A 16359-nucleotide genomic window follows, 5' to 3' on the forward strand; every position below is an offset into this window, starting at 1 on the left:
GCTCGCGACGTGTCGGCCGGCCGGCCGCTTGCCTACCCCTACCCCCCTACAATTTTCTCAACGGATTTACACGATTCACAAAAACTATACTTTCGGCGGAAAAAAACTCGGAATTCCGCGGATCCGTGGAAAATTCTCATCCCTGAGTCAGGGAGGCCAACCCCAAGTTTTCAAGTCAGTCTGAGTCTCTCAGTAGCTGTCGAGTCACTTTCAGTATTCAAGTCATTTACATCCAGTCCAGCCGAGTCTTTAAGGCCAAGTCCTCGTCTCTGACGTCCTGTTTCAGGTCAGTCTGTCCAGAGTCTGTAGTCCGTGACCTGAAGCAGGACGATTCTGACTCATTCAGAGGAATCTATCTTCAGCTGCTCAGAGACTAAATTAACTTTGAATCTGTAAAAAATGAATCTGAATCTGTTTAAACTCAAATTGAAACACGTTTATTTCACATCTGAGCAGAATGAAAAGCAGAATAAATCAAACACAATCCTTCAGTTTATTTATGAAAAACCACGTTTTTTTCTGGAGATACACAATTTCACATCTAAAATAAGTGGAAAAATAAAATAAATGTATCAGAAAATCTACTGCAAATAAAACAATAAATTACGGTCAGTGTCCAGTGAAATCTGTTCTGTTTTCAGTTTAAAAAATAAAAACATCAATTCTGATCCAAAGAGCAGAGGTTAAAGTGTCTCAGTGTTAAAAACAGAACTGTTCAGTTTTTGAAACAGTAAACAAGAAAAAGCAAATGAAACGGTCTGACTTTTATACTAATGTAGTTTAAAAAGTTGATCCGCTCTGATTTAAAGTGCAACAGTTAATGTGTCTCTGTGGTAAAAACTAATTTGTTTAATACAGTCAGTACATCAGCAGCCACATGTCAAGAAATAAATAGTTAAATAAATGTTTAAAGGCATCTATATATAAAAATATAAATATAAATTGCTTTTAATATTAAAAAGTGTTACATTTTAAAAACTGTGTAAAGTTGTTTCTATTTCTGCTAAAATACAGTTGAAATAAAACCAAATAAATAAAATGTGTGCAGTTATTATGTGCAGCTAAATCAGTAAAGAAAGCATGACGCTGCAGAGAAAGAGCTGAGTCATGATTAGCAGGACGACTCAGCAGACTGATTCGGCAGGAGTCAGCATTTCCTCACAGGAGCTTCACCTGAAACCAAACAACCACATCAGCTGAGGGTTCACACCTGAGTCACACCTGAGTCACACTTGGTGGTTCACACCTGCTGGTTCACACTTGGTGGTTCACACCTGAGTCACACCTGGTGGTTCACACTTGAGTCACACCTGAGTCACACTTGGTGGTTCACACCTGCTGGTTCACACTTGGTGGTTCACACCTGAGTCACACCTGGTGGTTCACACTTGAGTCACACCTGAGAACAGGTGAGTTACCATCAGTAATTACTAGCCCTAACTACTACTGAGTATTACTGAGTAATACTGACTACTACTAACTACTACTGACTGATAAAACACTCACTGCTGATCTACAGGATTAAACAGGAAGAGGCTCCACCTGGTGGAACAACCAGGAACTACAGCTGATCTACATTTACTGATATCATGGAGAGAAAACAGGTTTACTGCAGTACATCCTACCCTCTAGTACTACATTTACCCTCTAGTAGAACATTTACCCTATAATGCTACATTTACTGCTGTAACTGCTGTTACCCCCCAAAACCAGACACCCTCCTCACCCCAGCTGCACCTTGAGATCCTGTCCATGAACACCACAAACAGGATCGGAGACAAGGGACAGCCCTGGAGGAGTCCAACATCCACTGGAAACGTGTCTCACTTTGTGCCAAGTATGTGGACACAGCTCTCACTTTGGTTGTCAGGGACCGAATGACTTGTATCAGAGAGCCTGGTACCCCACATTTACTCTCCAGTACTACATTTACTCTCTAGTACTACATTTATCCTCTAATGTTACAATTACCCTATAATACTACATTTACCCTCCGGTGCTACATTTACCATCTAATACTACATTTACCCTCTAGTGCTACATATACCCTCTAGTGCTAAATTTACCCTCTAATGCTACATTTACCCTCTAATACTACATTTACCCTATAATACTACATTTACTCTCTGATACTACATTTACCCTCTGGTACTACATTTACCCTCTAGTACTACATTTAACTTCCGGTACTACATTTACCCTCTAATGCTACATTTACCCTCTGATACTACATTTACCCTCTGATACTACATTTACCCTCCGGTACTACATTTACCATCTACTGCTACATTTCCCCTCTAATACTACATTTACCCTCTAGTGCTACATTTACCCTCTAGTGCTAAATTTACCCTCTAATGCTACATTTACCCTCTGATACTACATTTACCCTCTGATACTACATTTACCCTCTGGTACTACATTTATCCTCTAATGCTACATTTACCCTCGAGTACTACATTTACCCTCTAGTAATACATTTAACTCCTGGTACTACATTTACCCTCTAATGCTACATTTACCCTCTGATACTACATTTACCCTCTGATACTACATTTACCCTCCGGTACTACATTTACCATCTAGTGCTACATTTCCCCTCTAATACTACATTTACCCTCTAGTGCTAAATTTACCCTCTAATGCTACATTTACCCTCTAACACTACATTTATCCTCTAATGCTACATTTACCCTCTGATACTACAGTTACCCTCTGATACTACATTTACCCTCCGGTACTACATTTACCATCTAGTGCTACATTTCCCCTCTAATACTACATTTACCCTCTAGTGCTACATTTACCCTCTAGTGCTAAATTTACCCTCTAATGCTACATTTACCCTCTAGTGCTACATTTACCATCTAGTACTACATTTACCCTCTAATACCACATTTACCCTCTAGTACTACATTTACCCTCTACTGCTACATTTACCCCCTAGTACTACATTTACTCTCCAGTACTACATTTACCCTCTAGTACTACATTTACCCTCTAATGCTACATTTACCCTCTAGTGCTACATTTACCCTCTAATGCTACATTTACCCTCTAATGCTACATTTACCCTCTAGTACTACATTTACCCTCTAATGCCACATTTACCCAGTAATGTTACCTTTAGACAGGGTTCTACTGGAGCTTTGCTACAAGGTTCCAGACAAAGAACATTAAGGAACAGACCGGATCCAGAAATACAGTTTTACTCTACAGATACACTTGATGAAGTAACTTTGAAGTATTGAAAGTGTATCATCAGGTAAATGGATACTAAACATTAAATGAGGGGGTGATCAGGACGTCTTGTTCTTCATGTTTACTCTGAATCTGTGACAGCGGAGCAACTCACCGGCTGCTGGGCGTCCATCACGGTTCCACGTAGAGTCTCGCCTGCTCCGTCAGACTCACCTGGTCGACTGTTTTACCGAACATCACCACCTGCAGCTCGCCGCTCAGCTGGAAACGCAACACACACCTGAGAGACTTCAAAACATCTGCTAACTCTAACTCTGACTCTCACAGGTAGGTTTACTGTTAACTCTGACATCATGACAGGTGAGACAACAGGTCCGACATCTCATAGGTCTATTTACACATAGTCTTATTGCTGCACCTGAGCATCATTGTTTCAAACAGAACAGGTGCTGGTTCTGACCTCAAAAGGGTTCTGTCTGTGAGCAGAACAATGTGGGGAGAGCAGGTAACTGATGGGCTGCTGGTTCCACCACACCTCCACCTGAGCATCTAATGGGAAGCAGCCGAACTCCTCGCAGCCTGGGACAGAACCACCCTCTGTGTGGACCTCTGAGGTGGAGCCGGACTCAACCTGAACTTGCTGCTGGACTGAGCTGGACTGAAGCTGAAGCTGTTGTTGGACTGAACTGGGCTGAAGCTGAACCTGCAGGGCAGCGCTCAGCAGACTCTCTCCTTGCACCTGGAGGTCAGAGGGAAAGAGTTTGGTGTGCAGGTCCAGATCCAGAACACTGAGCTGTAGAAGGTTCTGCTGCGTCATCCTATAAAACAGTCTGACTTGTTAGTGTTCTTTTAAACCAGGTGTCAACATTTACACTGGTCAGCGGTGCTCCTGACATTCAGTCTTCTTGTGATGTTGTGTTGTTAATGTTGTTGTTGTTTTATTATCTTGTTGTGTTGCTGTTAATGTTGCTGTGCTGCTGTTAATGTTGTTGTTGTGCTGCTGTTAATGTTGTTGTGCTGCTGTTAATGTTGCTGTAGTGCTTCTGTTAATGTTGTTGTGTTGCTGTTAATGCTGTTGTGTTGCTGCTAATGTTGTTGTGTTGTGTTGCTGTTAATGCTGTTGTTGTGCTAATGTTGTTGTGTTGTGTTGCTGTTAATGCTGTTGTTTTGTTATGTTGCCGTTGTTGTGTTGTGCTGCTAATGCTGTTGTTGTGTTATGTTGCTGTTGTTGTGTTGTTGCTGATGTTGTTGTGTTGCTGTTAATGTTGCTGTTGTGTTGTGTTCCTGTTCTGTTGTGTGTCTGACCTCAGAGCTGCTCTCAGACTGCTGACTGTCAAGTTCAACATTTGTTTCCTCCCAGATAAGATTCATCGTCCTGCTCAAACAAACTGAAACCTGCAGCACAAACACACACAGTGTTCACAGATTTTTAAAAACTGAAACTGATAATTTGTAATCAAAGAGACAAATAACTGATATATGGAACCAATATACAGAAGTTGTAAAAAGTATTTACCTCGTTGGAAGTTGTCTCCATTTATTGCTGTTCATCACTGAATTGTGGTCAGTTTAAATTGGTTGTTCGTTTTAGTTTTGTTTTTTTACAAACATTTACAAAAAATACAAACTCAACCTGAACAAAACTTCAAAGTGAAAACAGATTTCTACAAAGTAATGTTGAATATTTTTTAAAAGTATGAAAGGTAAAACAAAAGATAGTAGTATAAAGACTCCACTATCTGGAAGGTTCAGTACTCCTGGATAGAACGACACCCTGAAGACTAAAGAACACTCCAAGAAACTCTGAGAACTCTGATCAGTCATGCCTCATGATGTGAACCATGGTGGTGGCAGCATCATGATGTAAAACACGGTGGTGGCAGCATCATGATGTGAAGCACGGTGGTGGCAGCATCATGATGTAAAGCACGGTGGTGGCAGCATCATGATGTGAAGCACGGTGGTGGCAGCATCATGGTGTTCCTCAGCAGCAGGTCCTGGAAGGCTTGTAAAGGTAGAGGGTAAATGAAATCCTGGAGGACAACCTGATGCAGTCTGAAGAGAACTGAGACGTGGAGAAGATCAAGTTTCCATCCAGATGATGAGTCGAAGCAAACAGACAAAGATCCTCAGAGATGGTTTGAAGACAACAAGGTGGAAGTTCTGGAAGAGTCAGAGTCCAGATCTCCATCCAGCTGAGAACTAGAGTCTGGACCTTAAAGGTTCTGTTGATCAAGATACCTGAGGAACCTGACAGAGTTTAAGAGTTTAAAAAGAAGAAGGAGGAGAAAGTTCAGATGTTCAGACTGATGGAGACCAACAGGATCGACATGATGGACCTTAAGGTTCATCTACTAGATCCTGACTGGAAGGAGGAGAACAATGATGGAGTCACTGATTTATGGTTTATATTTACTGACATTATTTTTTAAAAATGCATTGTCACTTTGACAAGAAAGAGTCTTTATTGTACATTCTTGTCCAACAAGTGAAAATAAATTGATCCAGAATCAATTCTGAAAAGCAACAAAAAGAGAAAACTTCCGATGGGGGTGAAAATTGGTAAACTGTGGTAAACTAGACTGGTTAACTGTTAGAACGTTTTACTGAGACTGGTTAACTGTTAGAACATGTTACTGAGACTGGTTAACCGTTAGAGCGCGTTACTGAGACTGGTTAACCGTTAGAACGGGTCACTAAGTTACTAAGACTAGTTAACGGTTGGAACGTGCTACTGAGACTGGTTAACCATTAGACCGTGTTACTAAGTTACTAAGACTGGTTAACCATCAGAATGTGTTACTGACACTGGTTAACCGTTAGAACGGGTTACTAAGTTACTAAGACTGGTTAACCGTTAGAACGTGTTACTGAGACTGGTTAACCGTTAGAACGTGTTACTGAGACTGGTTATCCATTAGAACGTGTTATTGAGACTGGTTAACCGTTAGAATGGGTTACTGAGACTGGTTAACCATTAGAACGTGTTACTGAGACTTGTTAACCGTTAGAACGGGTTACTGAGACTGGTTAACCGTTAGAACAGGTTACTGAGACTGGTTAACCGTTAGAATGTGTTACTGAGACTGGTTAACCGTTAGAACGAGTTACTGAGACTGGTTAACCGTTAGAACGGGTTACTAAGTTACTAAGACCAGTTAACCGTTAGAACGTGTTACTGAGACTGGTTAACTGTTAGAACGTGTTACTGAGACTGGTTAACCGTTAGAACGGGTTACTAAGTTACTAAGACTAGTTAACCGTTGGAACGTGTTACTGAGACTGGTTAACCGTTAGAACGGGTTACTAAGTTACTAAGACCAGTTAACCGTTAGAACGTGTTACTGAGACTGGTTAACTGTTAGAACGTGTTACTGAGACTGGTTAACCGTTAGAACGGGTTACTAAGTTACTAAGACTAGTTAACCGTTGGAACGTGTCACTGAGACTGGTTAACCATTAGACCATATTACTAAGTTACTAAGACTGGTTAACCGTTAGAGCGTGTTACTGAGACTGGTTAACCGTTAGAACGGGTTACTAAGTTACTAAGACTGGTTAACCGTTAGAACGTGTTACTGAGACTGGTTAACCGTTAGAACGTGTTACTGAGACTGGTTATCCATTAGAACGTGTTACTGAGACTGGTTAACCGTTAGAACGTGTTACTGAGACTGGTTAACCGTTAGAACGGGTTACTGAGACTGGTTAACCGTTATAAGGGGTTACTAAGTTACTAAGACCGGTTAACCATTAGAATGGGTTACTGAGACTGGTTAACCGTTAGAACGGGTTACTAAGTTACTAAGACTGGTTAACCGTTAGAACAGGTTACTGAGACTGGTTAACTGTTAAAACTGGATAATATTCACCTGGTCACTGATCTTTAGTGGTGTTGGAGTTTGAGGAGCTGACTGCAGGACTTGGAACTTCTCTCTGATCTCTGAGGAGGTCCTGAACACAACAGCTGCAGTTTAGGCTGAAACTCATCATCATTCGGATGTTTGTTTAGTTCTTCATCTCCAGTAACTTTATTAATGATCATTAATGAGTTCTACTTTCATACTGGGAATATTTCCAGAGATCCGGGTCCTTCAAGTCCATAGAGGAGAACATCCCCTGGAGAAAGTTCTAGAGTAGACCTACTGACAACTGTACAGTTTGTCGGTAGGTCTACTCTAGAACTTTCTCCAGGGGATGTTCTCCTTTCCTGCTTCCAGTCTTTAAGTTTAGTCTCACTTAGAACATTCCAGTGGCTTGAAGTCCATAGAGGTGGGTCCAGATTTATCACTTTTTAATGGACTTTTTCCATCATTTCTGAGCCTCAGAACTTCATCAGTAGGCTACAGGAGTGACCAACTTTGAGCATCATTGATAGGGATCAACCGATGTGGGTTTTTAGGTAATCGTGTTGGTTACTGGTAATCAGGGCCGTATATTGGAACCAATATAGATCTTGTGTACTGTTTTAACAGCATGTGACAGCAGGAACCTGTCATTCATGACTTGGCTGCTTCATTAATAAGGTGACAATAACTGAATAAGTCCAGCAGAAACAGGAGAGATTAAATTAGGACAGACTGAGATTAATCAGTTTGTCTCCTGCAGGTACGTCTGCAGTTCTTCTCTATTTTCTTAATCTTTTACGATTTTATCGCTTTTGTTTATGGACTTTATTATATGAACTGTGGTCCTTATTTTAAGATATTATTATTATTGTTTTCCAGACTCTGTTTCAGTTTAATCTGTTGCTGCTTTCTAAATTTTCTAACCGTTAGCATAGCCTTAGCCATTGTGAAAGAGGCTAATTTCCTGGTTTGTGGTGACAATTAGTGTTCTTTGTTCAGTTTTTTTCAGTTTTTGATTGAAAGACATTTCTGAGAGCACAAAGTAATGATGAATAGAGGAGCTGCATCAGACCAGAAATAGAGCTTTAATTTATCAATGATCAGTCAGTGAATTTACTCATACCGATAATCAGAAAAATGCGAAATATCAGCAACAATAATCGGCCGAGCAGATAACCATCAATCCCCAATCAGTATTCTGGGATGTATACTAGTGTGAACAGTTTAGAGTCCTAGAGACAATCACTGGTTCCTTGGATGTGTTTCTGTTTCTGATAATCCACCCAAGAAAACCTTAGAAGGTCATTGGGGGTGAACTTTAAGGCTCACATCAACATGTTGGTAGGTGGTTGGTCAAACCTACTAGAGACCATGGAAGGATCATTTAACACACATTTGATTCCAGCCAATAAAACATGTAAACATGTACATCTACTCTCAGATAAAAGTGTCTGCTAAATGACATGGTAGAACTGTCTCTGTTTCACAGCCAGAAGCTCTATTACCAGAACTGCAATATGAAAATATTACAAACTGATTTCACCAGAGTGAACCGCTCTAGAAGATTCTGGTATCAGGTAAGAAATGGACCTTCAATCTGCTACAACCGGTTCTGACCAAAACAAACAACTGACTGTAGGAGGAACATAGGGAGAACATAGAATCCACAGATGATCTGCTCAGAAAACTTACTGGGAGCTGCAGTGTTACTGGACCTACTGGGAGCTGCAGTGTTACTGGACCTACGGGGAGCTGCAGTGTTACTGGACCCACGGGGAGCTGCAGTGTTACTGGACCTACGGGGAGCTGCAGTGCTACTGGACCTACTGGGAGCTGCAGTGTTACTGGACCTACAGGGAGCTGAGGCTGCAGTGGTACTGGACCTACGGGGAGCTGCAGTGTTACTGGACCTACTGGGAGCTGCAGTGCTACTGGACCTACGGACAGCTGAGGCTGCAGTGTTACTGGACCTACGGGGAGCTGAGGCTGCAGTGTTATTGGACCTACTGGGAGCTGAGGCTGCAGTGGTACTGGACCTACTGGGAGCTGAGGCTGCAGTGGTACTGGACCTACTGGGAGCTGCAGTGTTACTGGACCTACGGGGAGCTGAGGCTGCAGTGTTATTGGACCTACTGGGAGCTGAGGCTGCAGTGGTACTGGACCTACTGGGAGCTGAGGCTGCAGTGGTACTGGACCTACTGGGAGCTGCAGTGTTACTGGACCTACGGGGAGCTGAGGCTGCAGTGTTTTTGGACCTACTGGGAGCTGAGGCTGCAGTGGTACTGGACCTACTGGGAGCTGAGGCTGCAGCGGTACTGGACCTACTGGGAGCTGCAGTGTTACTGGACCTACGGGGAGCTGAGGTTGCAGTGGTACTGGACCTACTGGGAGCTGCAGTGTTACTGGACCTACTGGGAGCTGAGGCTGCAGTGGTACTGGACCTACTGGGAGCTGAGGCTGCAGTGGTACTGGACCTACTGGGAGCTGAGGCTGCAGTGGTACTGGACCTACTGGGAGCTGAGGCTGCAGTGCAGGTTGTCATCCAGGTGGGTGCTGTTCAGGTGTTTGAGGCAACAGATGGGGGTGGAGGTGAGAGCTGGACGATGCAGCTTCAGATCCTCAGCAGCACACAGGCTGAAGAACTGAGCACAAACAAACATCACAAATGTCTACTGATTCAGTCAGTCTCTAAACACACCTGTGTGGCATTTACCTCAGAGGGGGAGAAGATCAGAGCTCCTGTCTCACTGCTGTTGTTCCAGGAGTCCATGGAGCCGTCATCACTGTTTACCAGCTTCATACCTGCAACCTGTAGACCACAACCTGTAAATTAACACATTACCAGGAGCAGCACTCATTCAATGAATCAGCAAACACCTGTAACTCCCTATCACTCAACACTAAGAGGCTCCACCTGGTGGAACATCCATGCACTGCAGCTAATCTACAATACACTTCTGACATCATGTCGTCCGTCCTCTGCCTTATTGGTTAATATATTTTAAATGACTTTATTTTTGATGGCAGGTAGTCTGTTAACACTTCATCATTAAGACCTCTGAGAAACACTTGGTTTGATTGTAGCGGCTGTTATGTAACTATCAGGTGCCTCACGTAGCTCCTGCTCAGATCGACGACTGACTGACTGGAGGTCACATCTGGTTTCAGAGAGGAAGCCGCCTCCTCTGAGCTCCACGTCTCCGGCTTCTGTAATTGAATCAGATAATTATTTACTAATCGCAAAGTCACAAATTTATGGTAGAATCAGACGACAGTTTTGAACCTGACAAACACGCAGCATTGATGCTTCTTATTGCAGTGTGATGATGGGAAAGACAACCAACCAACCAACCAACCAAGAAATTAATCAACCAACAAACTAATAAACCAACTAACTAACCAACTAACCAACCAACTGACTAACTAACCAACAAACTAACCAACTAATCAACTAGCCAACCAACTGACTAACTAAACAACTAACGAATCAACTAACCAACTAATTAATCAACCAACTAACTAACCAACTAACTAATCGATCAGCCAACTAACAAACTAACTAGATAACTAACCAGCTAACTAACCAACTGACTAATAAACTAACTAGCTAACTAATTAACCAACTGACAAACTAATTAGCTAACTAATTAACTAGCTAGCCAGCTAGCTCATTATCTAACTAATGAACAAACTAACTAGCTAAATAACTAATCAGCTGACTAGCTAACTAGCTAGCTAGCTAACTAACTAACTAGCTAGCTAACTAACCAACCGACTAACTAGCTAACTAACCAAATGACTAACTAGCTATCTAGCTAACAACTAACTGACTAACCAACTAACTAGCTAACTAATTAACTAGATAGCTAGCTAACTAACTAACCATTTCCATCAGGTCTACAGATGCTGTCAGTTCGCACATGCTCAGAGAGGAGCGGCAACCTGAGGAGGTGGGAAAACAGGCAGAGCACTGGTGGGCGGGGCTTTGATGAGCGGGGTTCCTGTGGCGTCTGCAGTTGCTGTGATTGGTGGAGGTGGACTCGTCCTTCACGGTGGACAGACTGTCTTCCTGCTGGAGGACAGGACAGCATCACTATCAACAGCATCAACTTCACAGTGGCTGCAGGCAGCTGCAGGTGGAGCAGACCTTGGTGGGGGTGGTGCTGGATGCTGGTCTGGAGGTGTTGGAGGAGTTGACAGAGGAGCTGTAGAGGACCTGCAGGTAGCCCTCCTTCTCCACCTTCCTCTTCAGGGTGGAGTTCCAGTGGTTTTTAATGGAGTTATCCGTCCTGACAAAAACACACAACAGCATCCACACGGCTGGAGGTCAGAAGGTCCACAGAGAACACCTCAACACCTTCTGAACCCAAAGCTGCTGCAGCTTCAAAAAGCTTCTCACCTTTAGAAAATCTCTAACATTACCATGTATGAGACAGAAACTGTCAAAACAGAAAGAATCACCAGATTTTCAACATTCAGACGGTACATGAAGGTATCATCTGTCACTCCAACAGGAATATTACCCAAATCTGACTTTTAAACTCTGATATTTCATCACAACCACTGATTTATTCATGTCTCATTGAAAAATAAACCCTTTGCTAGAGTCAGATCTTCCAAAACCAAAGCCTCCTCCTGGTTCTGGGTCTCCAGGAATGACTCAGCTAAGACCAAAACTTTCAGAGAGTTTTAGGTTGAACTGCAGGCAGTGTTTCCTCAGAGACTAAAATAAATTCAGCAGAAACAGAGAACAGAGGAGCAGGTAGTTGGAGATCCATCCAGCATGGAGAAACATCTACAGATGATGAGCAGAGTAGAGAGGAAATATGGAGATAGAAAAACATCTACAGGATGAGGAGACAACATTGGTCCAGGGTTTAACATCTGAGGAACCATGGTGGACATGATGGTTCAGGGTTTAACATTTTTGTAAACTAATAAACAAAAAAAAAGGGAGTTCTTTCCGATTCCTGACATTTTTTATTCCTCTGTCCTTCACGGCGGTTCCGTTTCCATGGAGATGCAGGACTGTAAAGTTGACAAGTTAAACACTGACTGGTGGCTCCGCCCCCCCTCCAGGTGGTCCACCTACCTGCCCGGCAGCAGCTTGGACATGTCGGCCCAGCGGTTCCCCAGCAGGCGGTGGGCCTGGCAGATGATCCGGTCCTCCTCCAGGGTCCAGCAGCTCTTCTTCACGGCCGGGTTCAGGTGGTTGTGCCAGCGCTCGCGGCACTGCTTCCCGTTACGAGTGTGCAGGTTCTTGGCGATGAGCGACCAGCGCTTCATACCGAACTTCTGGACCAGCTCCCGGACCTGCACAGGAGAACACCAGGGTCAGAACCAGTCTTGGTCTCTCAGAGACAGACCAAGTCCACATTGTGTCAGAACCAGTCCAGCGTTATTTACTCTCTGGTCCTCCTCCTGAGTCCACGGGCCTTTGACCAGCTCTGGGTTCTTGATCTGCTGCCAGTGCCGCTGACATTCCACACCGGACCTCTGACCCTGGAAACAACAGAACCCAGTACGTCCACTGTTCTCTACAGAACCGTTCTAAAGATTCATCCTCTTTTGCTGACAGCCTGATTGATCTTCAGAGATGACAGCAGCTGAACTCACCTTGAAATGAGCAGACAGAGAGGTCCAGCTGTTGGTTCCGAAGTCCTTCACCAAACTGTGCAGCTTCTCATCCTGAGGAGGAAGATCACATCATCATCCTCATAATCAATACTCTGGTGATTGATTATTGATTCTCTCTCTGTAGTCACCTCGTCTTTGGTCCATCCAGGTTTCTGTAGAGTCGCTCTGCTCAGTCCAACATCCAGAACCTTAAAACAGGCGGACCGGTTCTGAGTCCTGAAACAGCATCAACACAACACAACTCAACACGACACGACACGACACGACACGACACAAATCTACACAACACAGCACAACACAACACCACTCAGCCCCTCACACAGAACAAGCCACCAGGTGAATCTGCTCAGTCTTCAGTCATTTTAATGCTGATATTTCGAGTTTTACATCTGAGAAATACGATATTCTATAGAGTTAATTTTGTTCAAGGTGCAGGAGCTGAGAGTTGGTCAGCTGATCAACACAGTCTGTTTCTGTGAGACAGGTGTGTTTCTGTGAGACAGGTGTGTTATTGTGAGACAGGTGTGTTATTGTGAGGCAGGTGTGTTTCTGTGAGACAGATGTGTTGCTGTGAGACAGGTGTGTTATTGTGAGACAGGTGTGTTTCTGTGAGACAGGTGTGTTATTGTGAGACAGATATGTTTCTGTGAGACAGGTGTGTTATTGTGAGACAGGTGTGTTATTGTGAGACAGGTGTGTTTCTGTGAGACAGGTGTGTTATTGTGAGACAGGTGTGTTATTGTGAGGCAGGTGTGTTTCTGTGAGACAGATGTGTTGCTGTGAGACAGGTGTGTTTCTGTGAGACAGGTGTGTTATTGTGAGACAGATATGTTTCTGTGAGACAGGTGTGTTATTGTGAGACAGGTGTGTTATTGTGAGACAGGTGTGTTTCTGTGAGACAGGTGTGTTTCTGTGAGACAGGTGTGTTTCTGTGAGACAGGTGTGTTATTGTGAGACAGGTGTGTTCTTGTGAGGCAGGTGTGTTTCTGTGAGACAGATGTGTTGCTGTGAGACAGGTGTGTTATTGTGAGACAGGTGTGTTTCTGTGAGACAGGTGTGTTATTGTGAGACAGATATGTTTCTGTGAGACAGATGTGTTATTGTGAGACAGGTGTGTTATTGTGAGACAGGTGTGTTATTGTGAGACAGGTGTGTTATTGAGACAGGTGTGTTTCTGTGAGACAGGTGTGTTTCTGTGAGACAGGTGTGTTATTGTGAGACAGGTGTGTTATTGTGAGACAGGTGTGTTTCTGTGAGACAGGTGTGTTATTGTGAGACAGGTGTGTTATTGTGAGACAGGTGTGTTTCTGTGAGACAGGTGTGTTATTGTGAGACAGGTGTGTTATTGTGAGACAGGTGTGTTATTGTGAGGCAGGTGTGTTTCTGTGAGACAGATGTGTTGCTGTGAGACAGGTGTGTTATTGTGAGACGTGTGTTTCTGTGAGACAGGTGTGTTATTGTGAGACAGGTGTGTTATTGTGAGACAGGTGTGTTATTGTGAGACAGGTGTGTTTCTGTGAGACAGGTGTGTTATTGTGAGACAGGTGTGTTTCTGTGAGACAGGTGTGTGTCTCACCTGGCCCGGCGGTTCCTTCTGCTCATCTCTGCTGCTCAGGTGACGTCTGTCCGGCTGCAGAGGAAACAACAAACAGCTCCGTGAACCTTTTGACAGCTGCTGGTCACAGAGCACCTGTACAGGTTGATCACAGCAGCTACTGATTTATCAGCTGGTCAGAGACGAAATGATCAGAAACCAGCTTCAGACTGTGACACCTGGATGGATTTAAACAGATCTGGAGTCAGTTTTTATCAGACCTCAGATGTTTTTCCTCCTAAATGTCATGGTTCTATTTGCTGGACTGATGAATTTCTGAAAAAGTCCATTAAAAGCGATAAATCTGAACCCACCTCTATGGAACTCTGGAAATATTCCCAGGATGAAGGTAGAACTCTGATCATTAATAAAGTTTCTGGAGATGAAGAACCAGATGTTCTGAGGAGGTCAGGGGGAACTCCAGGAAGATTTGGTTGGTTTTTATTTGGGATTTCCTGCAGACGGGTGGGTCTCAGCCGCAAACAGATATTATTTTATTAAAAGTTTAATGTGTTTATGAAAGTCAGAATATTTCTCAGTCATCAGGTTTTCATCAGATATTAATGTACGAACGGCTGCTTACAGAACATTATTAACCATCATCACACAGAATAAATGAAGGACGTTTGGCCTTTAGCTAAACTTTACCCAGCAGCTGAGCTCATCAGATAACCAGTAACACCAGCTGCCATCAAAACAGTTTACCAGCATGAAGGTTCCTAATGCACATTACACTGTTGGAGACCTCTGAGCTACAGGTCTCTGCGATGATTCAGTCTGACCAGCTGACAGAACTGATGGTTGAGACAACTAGCACCACAAGGTAGCAGAAGTTAGCAGCGGTCAGCAAGTTAGTATTTAGCCGCAGTTCGCCTCATAGCCGTTACGTGGCTTTAAAGTGTGACAAACTGTTTTCAGACCGAGACGTCAGGTCGGTAACCGGCTGTCTGCTCTGTCCCGGTCGCTGACTGTATCTATGAGTCCACTGCAGCAGTCACCGGAGGATGAAAGAGAACTTACCGGGGACGGTTGGCGACGGCGAAGAAATAGCGCGAGATGCGCAGTTCGAGCGAACACGCGCTCTCCTCTGATTGGACACAGACCGGGGACGTCAGGGAGCGATCTGCAGAACTTGATTATATATATAATCAGAAGGTGTGTGTGTGTGTGTGTGTGTGTGTGTGTGTGTGTGTGTGTGTGTGTGTGTGTGTGTGTGTGTGTGTGTGTTCCTTTGGAATGTGGGTGCTAATGTTAACAACAGGCTGCTGTTATATTCAGTTCATGAAGCTGTTGGAAGCAGTGGCTTGATTTTGGCAGCTCATAAATTATTGATGTCCTGAGATTGGACATTTTTACAGTTTTTCACATAAAGCTAAATGATTTATCAGACTACAATCTGTAACAGTCTGACTCATAAAAATGTAATGTGTCTTTATCCGTTATTCTCCAAGACAAGCTCTTACTGTGAAGGAATGAGTGAAGGACAGAAAGGTGAATTTGTGTTCAAAATAAGGCTGACGGCTGAACTTAACATGTCTGGCTGGGGTTTGCTACATTATGTGACCTAAATATATAGCGACGGCAGGAATTGATGGGACCCAGAAACAGCCCACAGTTTAATCATTTGTTCCTTGTATGATTTCCAACTGATAAATCAGTTAGTTTGTAGTAGGATGCAATCATGTGATCGTAATTGACACAGTGTTCACATCATGGTTACAGCGACGCGGTGCCGGCTGCTATATCTCCCAATGGGAAATCTTTAACAAAGCTGTAGATCCAGACTATAAGCCGCTTCACTGCCAAAATCTAATCACTTGGTCCTTGTGTCATTTCTGACCTTCTCTAAAAATTTCATCCAAATCTTTTGCTCCGTTTTTGAGTAATGTTTCACACAGACAAACAGACAGATTCACAGACAAACATACGTCGATCGTCACATTACTCCACCGTTGCTTGGCGGAGTAATAAAGATCAGTTCTAGCACTTTCACCAACTTTCAAAGTAAAACTCTATCTCCCAGAATCCTTTGCGTGAAGACGCTGCGCTCTCCCGCCCGTTACGAAAATCTCCCGGCAT

The 16359-nt window shown here is 43.5% G+C and overlaps 1 protein-coding gene across 1 annotated transcript; it reads right to left on the bottom strand.

Annotated features, from left to right (window-relative positions):
* Nucleotides 1-479: 479 nt before the first annotated feature.
* LOC111577611 (myb-related protein A-like) lies at nt 480-16359 on the bottom strand. Its single transcript, XM_055014745.1, has 16 exons — nt 15301-16359; nt 14263-14316; nt 12815-12902; nt 12666-12737; nt 12456-12551; nt 12142-12362; nt 11197-11338; nt 10933-11121; nt 10164-10256; nt 9763-9858; nt 9561-9691; nt 7074-7155; nt 4507-4596; nt 3662-3940; nt 3356-3462; nt 480-1173 (listed from the first exon to the last, which is right to left on the bottom strand). The coding sequence occupies exons 2-15, from the start codon at nt 14286-14288 to the stop codon at nt 3373-3375; spliced, it is 1695 nt and encodes a 564-aa protein (XP_054870720.1). The 5' UTR covers nt 14289-14316; nt 15301-16359; the 3' UTR covers nt 480-1173; nt 3356-3372.

Source organism: Amphiprion ocellaris, chromosome 10, assembly GCF_022539595.1.
Source record: "Amphiprion ocellaris isolate individual 3 ecotype Okinawa chromosome 10, ASM2253959v1, whole genome shotgun sequence".
In the NCBI taxonomy this organism is placed as follows: domain Eukaryota; kingdom Metazoa; phylum Chordata; class Actinopteri; family Pomacentridae; genus Amphiprion; species Amphiprion ocellaris.